Here is a 14,963-nt window from a genome sequence, read left to right as displayed (position 1 = left end):
GGTTCCAGTGTGACTAATAAGCGATATCAAATTCTTCAGAACTGTGGTGTGCATAACAAGCTTGAAGAATCTGTGCATAAAAGCCTAAGCCATTGTGTAACCTTGGCGGTGATCAGATGCTGCAGTTTTCTAAGCTATTACATTTTTTATCCAGCTTGATAGATTTAACCTAGTAATAAGATGCTTAGCTGAACCGTTACTTTAAACGCTGTTTCTAGAGTGGCACAGTCTGTATTTTTGGAACTTCATCCTCTCCTCCAGAAAACACTTGTCCATAGAGAAATTGTTAAATTTAAGTTCTTTAAAAAATAAAACAACCAGACAGGTAAACTTTAAAATTATTTCTCTTGATGATGACCTTTATATTGGAGTGGGAACATCAGATTCTAAGTCAGGAGACCCTGAGTACAAGTCTTTGTCAGTTCGTAGTGGTGTGACCTTAGATAATCACTAAACTCTGAGCCTCGGAAGATGAGAATAGAAACAACAGCTTCACAATCAGATTTAGTGGGTTGTGAGGCTCAAATGAAATAACATTTGTGAGACAACTTCAAAAACCATGTAAAGCACTAAGCAAATATTAATTGCCATTTTTCTAAGATTCTGATTAGAACTTTTCTGGTCTCATAGATTTAACTGAATTATGAAACTGATAAAATCATACAAATAAGTTGTTTCATAGAGCATTATAGGGCACATAAGTTTTAAAAACCATTATTTTGTTATATTTTAACATCTTTTTTTTTTTTTTTTTTTTGTGGTACACGGGCCTCTCACTGTTGTGGCCTCTCCTGTTGCGGAGCACAGGCTCCGGACGCACAGGCTCAGCGGCCATGGCTCACGGGCCCAGCCGCTCCGCGGCATGTGGGATCTTTCCCGTCCGGGGCACGAACCCGCGTCCCCTGCATCGGCAGGTGGACTCCCAACCACTGCGCCACCAGGGAAGCCCTACTTTGTTATATTTTCAATTTCCAGATCATTTCATATCTGCATCACTTTGTTTTTGCTGGTTTGTTTCTATTTTTCGATGTGTTTAAGATGCCTCTCTTTTTTTTACTGTACATGGAGTTGCTTTGGGAAGTAGAAATTGGTGGGGTCCTAACGTCCTAATACAGGGCACTGCTTTTCCTCACCTGCATCCTGAGCCAATGGAGAAATAAGACCAAAGAGCCAGCAAACAGAGAAACAAGATGGTGTTCACCCTTTTGCCTGATAGAGCTTAGGATGGAGGAGGCAGCTTAGTGTAACAGCTAAAATGGACTTCCACAGTCCCAATAACCCATGTCTAGACTGTGAGGAAAGTTTAAGTCAGCACAGCACACACTCTTACCCTGATTACTTGTCTCCCCTAGTCCAAGTAGAGAGAGAAGGAGAAAGAGACATCCCCCAGGCCTCAGGATCTTGGGTGGTTCAATCTCCCCCATCTAGAAACATGGATCCTTGGCTATCTTCCACCAACCAGGTAGCTCATTCTACCTCCTTGGGGAGGAGTAGGGGGTGGGCAGAAGGCCAGGGTGCTTAAAGAAAAATCCGTCTTTATGGGAACCAAAGAAGAAAGAGGCTTTTCTCTTTAACAGAGGTGAACAGAAACTAAATAAATGGCATTTACCTCCCCATCCCCTCTCCTACCCACCTCTTCAGCTGTCATCTCTCAGGCTTTCCTCCCCTTACACTGCTTACCTAGTCCTGCTGCCCTGTTGCTAGCCCTGTACCCCATACCCCTGCCCCCAAGCACAGGCTACTCTGCAGCTCCGTCAGACTGTACCACATAGTTGTGGAGAAACACTGGCTCCTAAGCAAGGCAGGTTGAAGCTATAGACTGATTGCATCCCCCCAAAATTCTCATGTTGAAACTAATCTCCAGTATGAGAGTATTTGGAGGCTGGGCCTTTGGGAGGTGATCAGGTCATGAGGGTAAAGACCTCATGGATGAGATAAGGGCCGTTATAAAAGAGGCCCCAGGGAGCTCCTTGGACCCTTCTGCCATTGGATGTTACAGCAAAAAGAGGGCAGTCTGTGAGCCAGAAAGCAGGCCTTACCACACACTGAATCTGCCAGCACCTTGATCTTGGACTTCTCAGCCTCCAGACCATGAGAAATAAACTTCTGTTGTTTATAAGCTACCTAGTCTAAGCAGCCTGAACAGACTAAGACAGTTGATTAAGGGGAATTTGGAGTAGCTAAGGTTAGCTTCTGTCCTTCTCTCAGTGAAAGAAAGGTAGGTCTCTGGTAAAAATATTTCCCAAACAGTTTCATCTCTATTGTGGCAGGACCACATTGAGCTTCCTTTGGAAGACATATTTGTGAAATGGTTCATTTGGCAAGTCAAGAACAACCCATCTCTCTCTTCAAGAAATAGATGTAGCTGGGGTCTCAAACTAGTTTTAAGTTCTGTCTGACATGTATCACATGTCAGTGATATTGTGGAAAAGAGGTGGTAAAGTCTTACTAGGAACAAACACACAAATGCAGAAATCCAGGATTAACATAATATGAAGAAATTTAAATTATTTAGCCATTCACTAAACATGTATTGATCACCTATCATAAGCCAGGCATTGCTCTGATTGCTAGGGAAATGGAGAGGAAATCTATTGTCCCTGGCTTTGAGCTGCTCATAGTTTTATGATGGTGACAGAGAATTCGATTCCACCATGATATACTGTGAGAGAGGTATGCACAGACTGTTAAGGGAACACACGGACAGGGACGTGGCCCAGGTTTGAGGAGTTAGTTGGGGAAATCTTTCTAAAAGAGTCCTGAAGTGCATCCTATAGGCAAGATGAAGGGAGTAGTAAAAGAGAGAAAGATGTCCTAATTTAGGCAAAAGTGATTGAAAATAAGACAAGGCTCACAGCTAAAAAGAGAGTCTGGCGTGTTTGGCTAACAGCAATCATTTAAGTAGAGTAAAGAGTTTAGAGAACGGTAATAAAAGAAACTGGAGGGATGAGCAAAGCCAGATCATACCTTACGTGCTATGATAAGAAGGAGTTTGTGCTTTTCTCCAAAGGCACTGAGGAGTTTTAAGCAAGGAAGAGCATGGGTTGTAATCATCACCAGGGATAGGGAGAATGTAGTATAGAGGGCAGCTCTGGTAACATTCACGGCAGGAGGCCCTGGTGGCCTGCACTAAGACAGTGACAGTGGACCTAAAGAGAAATGGATGGACTTGGGGAGACTTTAAAAACATCAGAGTCAATAGGACTCTGTCATTTACTGGATAGAGGAAGTGAGAGGGAAAGAGAAGTCGAAGATAATTTAGGTTTCTGTGTTGGGCAACTGTGTTAGTACCCTTCACCAATAGAGAAAATATTTATTAGGAGAGCATTAGGTTTGGGGTAGACTTAGGGGAAAGATGAGAGCAAGGTTTAGAACACACAGTTAAGATCCCTATTGAATATGCAAAAGAAAATGTATAATAGGGTTTGAACATATGGGTTAGGAGCTCTAGACAGAAAGCTGGGTTCGAGATTGGGGGGGGTGTACACACGCATTTATCAACATACTTATGTACTTTGGGTGGAGGAGAAGGGCAGTAGGCACCTTGGATATGGATAAGCTCATCCAGGGAAGTGTGTTGAGACTAAGAATAAAGGAACAGAAATGAGGCCCTGGAAAATACCATTTCAGAAATAGGCAAAAAAACAGAAGGAAAAACTAACAAGTGTTACAGAAGCCAAGAAATAAAAACTCAAAGAGTCACCTGTTTTAAGTGCAACGAAGAGGTCCTGTAAGTTTAGCACTTCACGTCATCTTCTGAGTTTAGCAAAAGAGTGATTATGAGTAACCTTGGAGAAATCAGTGGCAGTGGAGGGGCAGAGATAGAGAGGCAGATGGTAGTGGGTGAGGAATGAAGCAGATAGCCAGTGTCAGCAATGGTCTCAGCCGGGCTGAGAAACAAAGTAGAAAGATAGTGTGGGAGGGGAGTTCAGTGGGTGAGATGTCAATGGGCCATATAGACTTGAGGAGAATTTTCTGTAAATGGTGAACTGATTATATGAAAGATGAGCAATTAGAGGACACCTTCTGACTGATGAAGCCATGTCCTTGAAGAGTGGGGACAAGATGAATGTGGAGCATCAGGGAAGGGTTTGCTTTGGGTAGGAGGAGGGCAACTTGCCCTCTGTGGCAGGAGGGAAGCACAGATGGGTTCAAATGTAGATAAGTCTTTTGGATACAGCAGGTAGAGGAGATCCTCAGCTGATGGTTCCTATTTTCTCTATTAAGTAGGAGGCTAACCACCTGCTGACAGCAAGGAGGAAGGTGATGATGTCGGGTGAGAGAAGAGAAGGGGTGAAATCCATGTTGTAAAGAATGAATGGGGGAGGCTTACTGGGAAAATAGGAGATGTCTGGACAGCTTAAGGTTAAAGATCACGAATTTTTATAAACTTTTTAAATGTTTTTTTAAAAAAATCACTGCCACAGCCCTTTGTATTTTCAAAACCAGTATGAAACAGGATCCCACACTGAACACACTGTTCTTCCAGGTTCATTTCCTAAAATGCTCTTCTTTCCTCTTCCCACTGCTCCCCCACTCCAGTTGGCTAGTACAGAAGATTTTCTGGTTTTAGTGAAGCCACTTTTCCAAGAATACATGCAACAGATTACAGAAGCAAGTGACAGCCGGCTTGCTTCTCCTTCTTCACTTACAGTCAGCTGGAGTTCTGAAAAGAGGAAGTCAGGAGAACTTTTTTCTTTTTTTTTTAAAGAAAGATGGGAGAATCAGGAAGCTTGAGCAGGTGGAAACACTGAGGAAAAAAGAAAGAAGAGAAAAGGGGAGCAAATAATGAAACAAAAGAAATGAACCAAAATGTAAACTGAAATGATGTCATAAATCAGAAAGAAAAGGGAGCAAAGAAAATACCTGCTTTCTAACCTAGCCTCTTAGTTTGCTACCAAAATATGTAGTATCCTTGAACTAGGAGCCCAAGTCACATGGAACACAGAAGTTTTGAGTGATTTCAGCTCTCCTCTGCCTAATTTATCTGCATCAGCAGTAAAGTATACTGGGCTTTTGTTTGTTTCTTTGGACCAACCCCTTAATTTAACAATCAAGTCTAGGGCTTCCCTGGTGGTGCAGTGGTTGAGAGTCCGCCTGCCGATGCAGGGGACACGGGTTCGTGCCCCGGTCCGGGAAGATCCCACATGCCGCGGAGCGGCTGGGCCCGTGAACCATGGCCGCTGGGCCTGCGCGGCTGGAGCCTGTGCTCCGCAACGGGAGAGGCCACAACAGTGAGAGGCCCGCGTACCGCAAAAAAAAAAAAAAAAAAAAAAAAAATTCAAGTCTAGGGTATCTGAGGAACAAGGGGACCAGATTCAGTGCCATTCAAAATATTTAATGGGTGCTTGTCATGTGCAGGTATGACTGTTCTGGGTAGTGGGGATTTGCAGAAAACAGGAAATAGTCTCTACCTCTGCAATATAATTTCTCCCAATTGAAAGGAGACTATTGCTTAGGACTTATGTAGGTGGAAGAGCCCAATCCTCTGGCTTTTATCAGCTAGCCGGACATCTATTGGCAAGTAACTTCTTAGAAGAAATAAGCTTGAGTATTGCCTTAACTGTGCCATTACTTGTATCACCTTTTCCTAACCTCTTGTCCCCTGATGCTTCTGACTCAGATTTGCCCCCTACCCCAGCCCCATCAAGACGCTGATGTAAAGCAAGCAGATAGCAGCTGAAGCCAAAATAGAATGGATAGTTATCTGAGGAGATAAAGTGACGGTGTTCCCTGTTCGCGCTGTTGTTCAAGGGAACATGTCTTTTATTTATAGACGTAGAATTTAAAGGCATAGACAGCCAGAGCTGGATATTACCTCTTCTTACTATAACTCGTTTCCTAGAAGTATGCTTGATATAGCTACCTTCTTTGCATGTAAATTGAATGTGATAGATGGGTGTTTTGTATTTGGTTTCATGTTCTTTTAATAGGTTCTGTTACTGTTGGGGTTAAGGCTGGTTTCTAAATTTTAATGCTTCAGTATTTTGCTTTTATAGGACACTATTTTATCTCTACTTATCTGAGACACGGGTTGCAGAAAAAGGCAGGAGGTTTTAAAAGATGCCACATATAGGTGATGTTCATATTAATAAACTATTCATACTTTAGTCTGGTGTGGCTAAGTAGATGAAGTCTCCAAATTGTTAGCAGGTTTGCAGAGTTGGCTCCCCTTAATAGATTTCATGGCAGTTAGTGGAGCCTTTGTGCCAGGAAAAATGTAGTAGTCTGTTCTTAAACCTCCATTTCCTTGCTTCCAAACACCCAAGAGTGAGGTTCACAAGGATGCCACGAACCTTCTGTTGCTCTGGGAAAGCGACTTCATCTTTCTAAGACTTTACTAAAAAGTGTGATGTGCCTTGTACTCTTGGAGTGTGTTTTTTCCTAAGCTCTAAGAAGATTTTACAGATTGAACCTCATGAATTTTTACAGCCCTTCTGCAAGAAAGGGAAGAATAGTGCCTATAAACCACTTTGAATTATTCGAAACAAAGATAATAGAATGTAAGGAACCCAAGATAAACCTGGCCAGCCCTTTTTTAACAGGTTAACTGATGAACAAGAAATAATTTTTTTTTTTTTTTGCGGTATGTGGGCCTCTCACTGTTGTGGCCTCTCCCGTTGCGGAGCACGGGCTCCGGACGCGCAGGCTCAGCGGCCATGGCTCACGGGCCTAGGCGCTCTGCGGCATGTGGGATCTTCCCGGACGGGGGCAGGAACCTGTGTCCCCTGCATCGGCAGGCGGACTCTCAACCACTGCGCCACCAGGGAAGCCCAAGAAATAATTTTTATACAAACATGAAAACAGCTGATTAATTGTAAACTTTGTTTGTTGTCACAATACAGATAAGGAAATTTATTTTCTCCCTGAGACGAAAAAAGATTCTGACATGGTATACTCATGTTCACCCGTGTAAGGGCAAACGTTAATTTGAAAAAGAAGTAATAAAGCTAGATTATATGAAGGGACTTACATTCAAGAATATTATCATAGCAGCATTTCTGTGACCAGGCTTAATCACAAAAGTAACAAATATGCTTTATGAACACAATATTTGAAGTATTTTTTTTAATTTGGCTATTAAACATAAGGTTAATTATTCTTTTCTTCCTGCTCCATTGTGGTTAACATACTCATTCTTCCCTTTAAACACCCATCGTATTATGCAAATGAAAAAAATTGAAAGACTTTGTGTCTAAGAGAGAAGGCTGCTTTTTGCAGGGGGACTCATGCACCTGTCTCAGCCTTCAGCCCCCCACCTCTGCTGCCATTGGCTGCCAAGCTAGGGACTCAGTGATCAGGGTTAGTGGGTGTAGGGTCCTTGAATTTTGACTCCCATTTTCTTTGTGACTTACTCTTATTTTGTCTTATAATTTCTCCCCTTTCAACTCTCAGCATGCCAACAGCAGCTGCATCATGGCACTCACCCTTGCTGCCAAGAGGGCAGGCAGCCTCCTTGGAGACTGGAACATGGCACTCTAGCCAACGGTTAAGAAATAGATACTGGAGTAAGACATATAGCACCGCTGATACTCAGAGCCTTCTAGGAGGCATTTAGTGGAACACTGTGTCCACAGTGTTTTTTAACTTAATTTAAATTTTGGAAACTTTTTATTTTGGAAAGTCTTCAAACATATACAAAGGTAGAAAGAATACTGTAGTACTTGCCCACGTACCTTCCTATCTCTCCCTTTCACCCATGATCAACTCATAGACAATCTTGTTTCACTGTCCATGGTATTTTCCCCGTGGTTTATCCAGGCTACTGGTAGATTCATTTCCAGGGATAAATATCTCTTAAGTTATAGTTCCTTTTCCATCCTTCCTCAGTCTAATATCTGTCACCTTAATGATTTTCTCAATCCTTTCTTCCTAAAGGTAAAAGCTAGTAGAGTCATTTTTTCCTTCTAAATTAAGCCAAGATGCTATGTTAGTAACTGTCATATTTTCCAGTACTGTCCCCTAAATTTTTGAGGCTTTGTTCATCCAGTCAGCCAGTCTACCCAAAGCATGGCTGAAAGGTACAAGATCCTAGAATACAGAACTTTCAAGATCACTGAGTTTGATTCTCAGTTTTACCACAGACTACCTAGCTGTGTAACCTGAGACAACTTCCTTAACCTTTCTGTGCCTCGGTGTCCTCTTGTTTTTAACATGAGACTAGTAATAGGACATGCCCTACAGTGCTGTTGCAAGACTTAAATGAGTTCATATACTTAGACCGCTTAGATGGAGCCTGGCACAAAGTGTTCAATGTACGCTAGTTGCTGTCACCATCACCACCATCATCATCATTTTTTGCCCCTCACCACTCATTTTACAGAATAGACAACTGAGGCCCAGGTGGATGAAGCAGCCCCCTTCTGCTTATGGCATATGGCAGTTTTATCAGGAGACCTTGAACAAGAAACCACATGGCTCAATGCCTTTATTATACTAGATATAGTCTTGTCCTCAAGGAATTATGCTCTGACAGACAAGAATGATTTGTAAAGGAAAGGGAAGAGCATTAATAAAAGCATGAACAAAGGAATAACCATTGCTGCCAGAGAGGTAAACCTTAGAAGTTGTACGTTTAGAAAGCAGAGTGCTCCGGGTTAACATACCTCCTTTTTAGTGGAGAAGGTGAGATTTTAAGAATGCTTTTGTTTAAGAAAGGAGATGATTTGGCTAATGAAACTGGAGAACACTCTGTACTCAAGGGAGAAAGAGAAGAAAGTTCAGGTATGGAATGTGATCAACAGATCTAGGGAATATTTGCCCATGAGATTAAGAGAGAAGGCAAGATATAAGAGGAGAGGGGAAGGTAAGATTGAACCATATGTGAATGTCAAAAAAAAAAAACAAAAGAAATGGATGGATCCTAGACTTTATCTAAAGCCAAGAGAGGTCTGACATTCCTAAAGTTTTTATTTATCACTGACTTTTAACATGTGCTAAGCATTATTCTACTTACTCATAAATTACTACTTATAGTACTTCATATAATTCTCATAACAATTCTATGAAATAGGTACTACTATTGATTTCCTAATACAGCTAAGGAAACAGATGCAGAGAAGTTGAATAACTTGTCCAAGGCCATTTGCTTATTAATAGGCAGGATGTGTACCCAAGTAGTCTAGCTCTAGCTCTGTGCTCTGTGTTTTTAAACACTCTGCCATGCTGGCCCATGGTAACCAAAGCCCTGGTGCATCTGTAATCTTGAGGAAACCAGTGTATAGTGATGCCCTTTAAAGAAGCTGGAATTGTGGCATCATTACTCACTGATACCTGTGCTCTTGGCTGACCCAGGGACACTTACTATTTAAATCCCAGTCAGGTTTCAGGAAGCAGATTCTATCCATTCATTGCATACATGGACCTTTCTAAAAAGCTTTGTCATCACTGGGTGAGGTTACATTTGTTCTAGTTGCCATCCTAAGAAAGTATTCTGGTATTTTATTTTCACATGAAGCTGTAAAACAACTCTTGATAGGGATGTGTTTGGTAACTTCATTCATCCAGAGTCATTTTACTACACAGGTATTTCTTGAGAGCCTCTGTTCTAGGTGTTGGGGGATGCCTGTGAAAAGAGCAGTTCCTTCTCTACAGAATCTCCGTGGAGTTTTCCTTTCTTAGGAGCTCCTTCTCTTTAGCATATAAACAGACATTGTTTCTCCCAGCTTAAAAAAGAAAAAGAAAAATCAAGAGACAGTTCTCGTGACCCCACTTCCCTTTCCAGCTACTGGCCATATCTCTTTTCCCGTTTACAGCATAATGTCTGGAAAACAGTCTGTTCTCGTATTTGTCTTCACTTTCTCTCCTCCCATCCTCTTTTAAACACACACCAAGCCGACTTTCTCCACCAGATTGCACTAGCTCCAGACTTGAATTACATCCCTCTGCCTACTAACAGCTCCACGTAGATGTCTGCTAGGCACAGGGAACATCCAAAACTGAACTCTTGATCTTCCTGTCCAAGCCCCATCCCTGTGAATGGAGAACCCATCCTTATTGCTCAGGCCAAAAACTTTGTCCTCATTCTTGACTCCACTCTTGTTCTCACACCCCACCATCTATTCCATCAGCACATCCTATTGACTTTAACCTTTAAGTCTGTCCAAAACCCAACCGCTTTCTCTCACCTTTGCTATCACATCCCTAATCCACATCACCATCATCTGTCTTTCCCAGCTGGTCTTCCTACTTCCTTCCCTGGCCCTGTACCCCTCACTGCCTGCTATCAACATGGCAGCCAAACAATTCTTTTAAGCCATCAGTCAGAATGTATCTCCTCTGCAAAAATATGTTCTTCAAAAATTTTTAATCCCACATGCAACAACATGGATGAATCTCATACATATAATGTTGAGCGAAAAAAGCTGCAAACAAAAATGTATGATTACCTTCATTTAAAATATAAAAATAGGTGAATCAATTTATGTTGTTAGAAGACAGAATGGTGATCTAGGGGTCAGGGAGTTGACTGTGACTGAAAGAGAGCACACTCTCTTTCTATGACCCTATAGAAATAGGGTCATTCTATTTCCTGATCTGGGTAGCGGTTGCTCATAGGTGTTTCACTGGTTAAAACTCAGCCAGCTAGGGCTTCCCTGGTGGCGCAGTGGTTGAACGTCTGCCTGCCGATGCCAATGCAGGGGACGTGGGTTCGTGCCCCGGTCCGGAAAGATCCCACATGCTGCGGAGCGGCTGGGCCCGTGAGCCATGGCCGCTGAGCCTGTGCGTCTGGAGCCTGTGCTCCGCAACGAGAGAGGCCACAGCAGTGAGAGGCCCGCGTACCGCAAAAAAAAAAAAACTTAGCCAGCTATACACTTATGATGTACCCCATTTCTGTTTGTATTTTGCACTTCCATAAAAAGTTTTACAAAATTGTTATTTCTTACACAGACAATCATTCTCCTCTAGACTTAGAGATAGGAATTTATCAGCATTTATAGCCATTATAATATAAGCCCTATTCAGGCAAAAGTCTTGTCTGCTTTCATTTATTCAACAAATATTTACTGAATGCTAGACACTCATCCTGGCATTTGGGATGCAGCAGTGAACATGAGAGACAAAAACTCCTTAAGCTTCTGAGGGATGATAATCAGAATAAATTATATACCATTATAACCAGGTGCCAAGGACCATAGAGAGGACAGAAGCAGGAGAGGCAGGCAGGGAATGCTGGAGTGGACGAGGTGAGGCGGCAGGAAACAGTCTAATGAAACAGTCAGGAAAGGCCTCACTGAGAAGGTGACATTTGGGCCACCACTGGAAAGGAGGGGAGGGAAAGAGCCCTGTGTTTATGTGCAAGAAGAACCTCTTGGGCGGAGGATCTGGAAAACAAAGGCCTGAGGCAGAAGCAGGCAGACTGTGCCCGAGCCACAGCAAGGAGACAGTGGAACTAGAGGGGCCTGAGCAAGGACAGGCCAGCCGGGCTAAGGTCCGAGAAGTACCCGAGGCCAGATCACAATGGGCCTTGTAAAGACTCGGGAGTTTGATTCTGCATGAGACTGGGGGCGGGGGGGGGAATAAATTTTTGCCTGACCTGGTTTGAGTTAGGTTTCAGCTGCTTGTAGTGGCAGGTTGTTCGTTCTCATTGCTGTAAATATACTTCTGTTTATTATCCATTCTACTATTGATGAATGGATACCAGCTCAGGGCTTGCATTGAGTGCTACTGTGAACACCCTAGTGCTGCATGTCTTTTGGTAAACTCCTGTATGCAAGACGTACCAACTTTAAAGAAAATGAACAAGATGTATCAATTCTTCTTATTTTAATAACTTACATAACACATAGGATTTTACTTCCAGCGAAAGGCAGGTTATTGACCACTATGTACGGTACACATTAGAGGTAAATTCCCAAGTATGTATTAGGGTAAAGCAGTAACGTATGCAAGACAGAGAATACAAAGATAGGTAAATAGATTATTTGCCCTCAAGGACCCAAGATTCTAGTTGGGGATAAGACATAAGCACGTGAAACAGCAACTAGCAAGGACATGTAAAGGAAATAAATGCCAAATAATATCCTGGGCAATTTGCCCCATAGTCATTCTCAAGTGAGCAAGGTCACTTTGAACTATGTTGATACAAGATTTCAGAGGAAAGCTGGGGATTCTGTGGAGCCTGAAAGCTGACATCAGATTTGGAAAAGCAGAGAAAGACTTTGTGGACATTATCTGGGCTAGTGAAACAGCAAGAGGGCCCATTTGTATTGGAGGGGCCTGTAGGTGGTCCATCTGAATAAGAGTAGGGCTTAGGATTCATTTTAAAACCTAGTAGAGGACTTCCCTGGTGGCGCAGTGGTTAAGAATCCACCTGCCCATGCAGGGGACACAGGTTCAAGCCCTGGTCCAGGAAGATCCCACATGCCGCGGAGCAACTAAGCCTGTGCGCCACAACTACTGAAGCCTGTGCACCTACAGCCCATGCTCCACAACAAGAGAAGCCACCGCAATAAGCCCATGCACCCCAAAGAAGAGTAGCCCCCACTCGCCGCAACTAGAGAAAGCCCGCTCACAGCAACAAAGACCCAACGCAGCCAAAAATAAATAAATTAATTAAAAATAATAATAAATAAAACCTAGTAGAGATATAGATGGATTTATTTCTCAAGTAAGTAAATAGCTGCGTTCTAATCTGGGAGTGTTTATATATTCCACATTTCTCAATCACTTTGATATATTAATGCCACATTTTGATATATTAATGCCATATAACCTCAAAGTCCATAAGGTCTAAATGACTTAAATATATATGTATTTTTAGATTGGCAAAGAAAACTCATCCAGTGTGACTGTAGCAGGCCCCGAGATGGAAAATAAGGCAGGCCAGACTCTGGAAAACAGCTCATTAATGGCCGAGCTTCTGAGCGACGTACCCTTCACCTTGGCCCCGCATGTGCTGGCCGTGCAGGGCACCATCAGTGACCTTCCCGACCACTTACTCTCCTATGATGTCAGCGAAAACTTATCAAGGTTTTGGTATGATTTCACTCTTGAAAACTCAGTGCTCTATGGTTCGTAATCTTTATGTCTGTTTGCACCTTAACAGCTTTAAGACAAAAGTTTGCCTGTTTTATTTAACCTGTGTGATGTTTTTTGACATCTCCCTGTTTAAAGGCCCTTAAAGGCCCTCAGAAAAGCAAGGATCATAAAGCAAATAATATTACATTCATTGCTCTATTTTTTTTTAGAATAAAGCATATTTGTATAAAAAGTAAACTTAAGATCTACTACTTCCTTTTCCCCCTAATAATAAATACAAATATTAATTTATCAAGGTTTTATGAAAGGAGTAGATTCCGTCAACCGGTCTCTCAAAATACAACACCTCACATTTATCTTAGAAAAACTGTGAAAAAGAACTGAGGGATTTTTCTTAGTTACCACAAGAAACTGAAGTCTCCACTTTGAGGGAGTGTGATTTCTCTTCTCTGGTTTGGAAGAAACTTACTTAATGTTATCCCCTTTCTCCTTCCACTGTGTTTATTAATGAATTCAGAAAAAAGAAAAAAAAGTTGGCAGTTAGCTTAATTTCTTCAGTCTTGATTTAGACATTGATGTGGAAATTTACAACTTTTCCTAGAAAGCAATGGTAGTTTGCTGATATAAGAATGCTATAAGAAGAATGCTCTGGATACTGTTTCTTCTGAGTGACAGATTTTAGTTTCCTTAATCCCGTGGCAGTCTGTTCTACCTTGGTGGAGTCCTGAGTTCTTGCCTTTGTTTTTTGCTACTTCACGGTTTGCTCTCTCACCAGCTTTCCAAAGAACGTTCCCTGCTTCTGCCTCAGTTGGCATTTGTTCTCCTTCCCACCTATGTTCCCGGTTTATGAAGAGATCCATATTTCCTTTCAACCTCTCTGCCTCCCAAAGAAAAGTATCTCATAATGATATGTATTATTGCTGGTAAAGCCCTTATTAAGAAATTCGTTGGGCACAATACAGATGGAAATGTTTTACTGCTACAAAAACTGCAACTGACTCATTTCCAGTTAGAGTGTAGGCAAAACACCTAAACAGGACTTTTAGTTCGTGAATATCTGTTATTTATTCCAACTAAAATAGAAAACTGCCATTGGTCCATAAACTGTAAAGGGAAGAGGTAAATTGTGATAGAGCATTTTCTATGCCATGGAAAATTTAGATCACATTTGTTCTGATTAGTGGCAATACAGTTTATTGATTCTGTGCCAAATCTTAAATATATTTTTCACAAAGGTAGAGTGCCATAGCAAAACTAAATACTGTGCATAAAGGTACATGAATTATTCAAGTTTTAATGTGTCATGCATGTTTGTTTAATATATGTATCATGATCTTGATAAAATGTTAAATTATTTAAAAGTTAAATGTACATTTCTATTGACAGAAATATGTTTCACTTACAAATAATGCTACCATATGAGGTGAATGATTAAATTAGAGCTTCACATAGTTTTCATAAAACATCAGTCTAAGAAATCTAACTTATTACTAAGACAAATGTGACCATTTTATAGCAGTTTTTGTGAAAACATATCTTTTTTTCAATATCTGTGTTAATGTATAGCCAATGTTAAAGCTAAATGTAAGCATGTTATCAATTTGTCTATGTGTTAAATTTTGTCTAAAGTACTTATACATTTCATTTATATGTATGTCTACCATGTTATAAATATGCTTATAAGTATTTTCATTTGTCTATAAAATATATTTAAATAAACATTAATTTTTTTAAAAACTGGTATTTTAATTATTTTCAGATCAGAAAAATGGTTTTCTTTGCATTATTCATATCTGAGTACAAGTTATTGATTCTTTGAAAGGCCAAGATTTAAGTACATAGTTTTTGTAGTCCAGAGAAAATTATGAAATTTCCTCTTATATGTAAGTTTTAAGGAATAACATTGAAAATGGTAAGATCACTAGTCCTGGCTTTAATAAGACTAGAGATTTGGGAGAAATCACATGAACATCTTAAGGTAG

The 14,963-nt window shown here is 41.2% G+C and overlaps 1 protein-coding gene across 2 annotated transcripts in view; it reads left to right on the top strand.

The window, feature by feature from the left end:
* Nucleotides 1-14,640, top strand: part of UMAD1 (UBAP1-MVB12-associated (UMA) domain containing 1) — a gene marked incomplete at its 5' end in the record, with an annotated part of 241,648 nt that extends 227,008 nt beyond the window's left edge. Inside the window, one exon of one of the 2 annotated variants that reach the window (XM_082631808.1) lies at nucleotides 12,764-14,640. In XM_082631808.1, the coding sequence (XP_082487934.1) occupies nucleotides 12,764-13,021 (258 nt within the window). In that variant the 3' untranslated portion in view covers nucleotides 13,022-14,640. The remainder of the gene's footprint in view (nucleotides 1-12,763) is intronic. The other variant, XM_082631809.1, reaches the window with a different exon arrangement.
* Nucleotides 14,641-14,963: the final 323 nt, after the last annotated feature.

Source organism: Mesoplodon mirus (genome assembly GCF_964341445.2).
Source record: "Mesoplodon mirus genome assembly, chromosome: 9".
Classification (NCBI taxonomy): domain Eukaryota; kingdom Metazoa; phylum Chordata; class Mammalia; order Artiodactyla; family Ziphiidae; genus Mesoplodon; species Mesoplodon mirus.
This window is presented reverse-complemented; position numbering and strand designations above follow the sequence as displayed.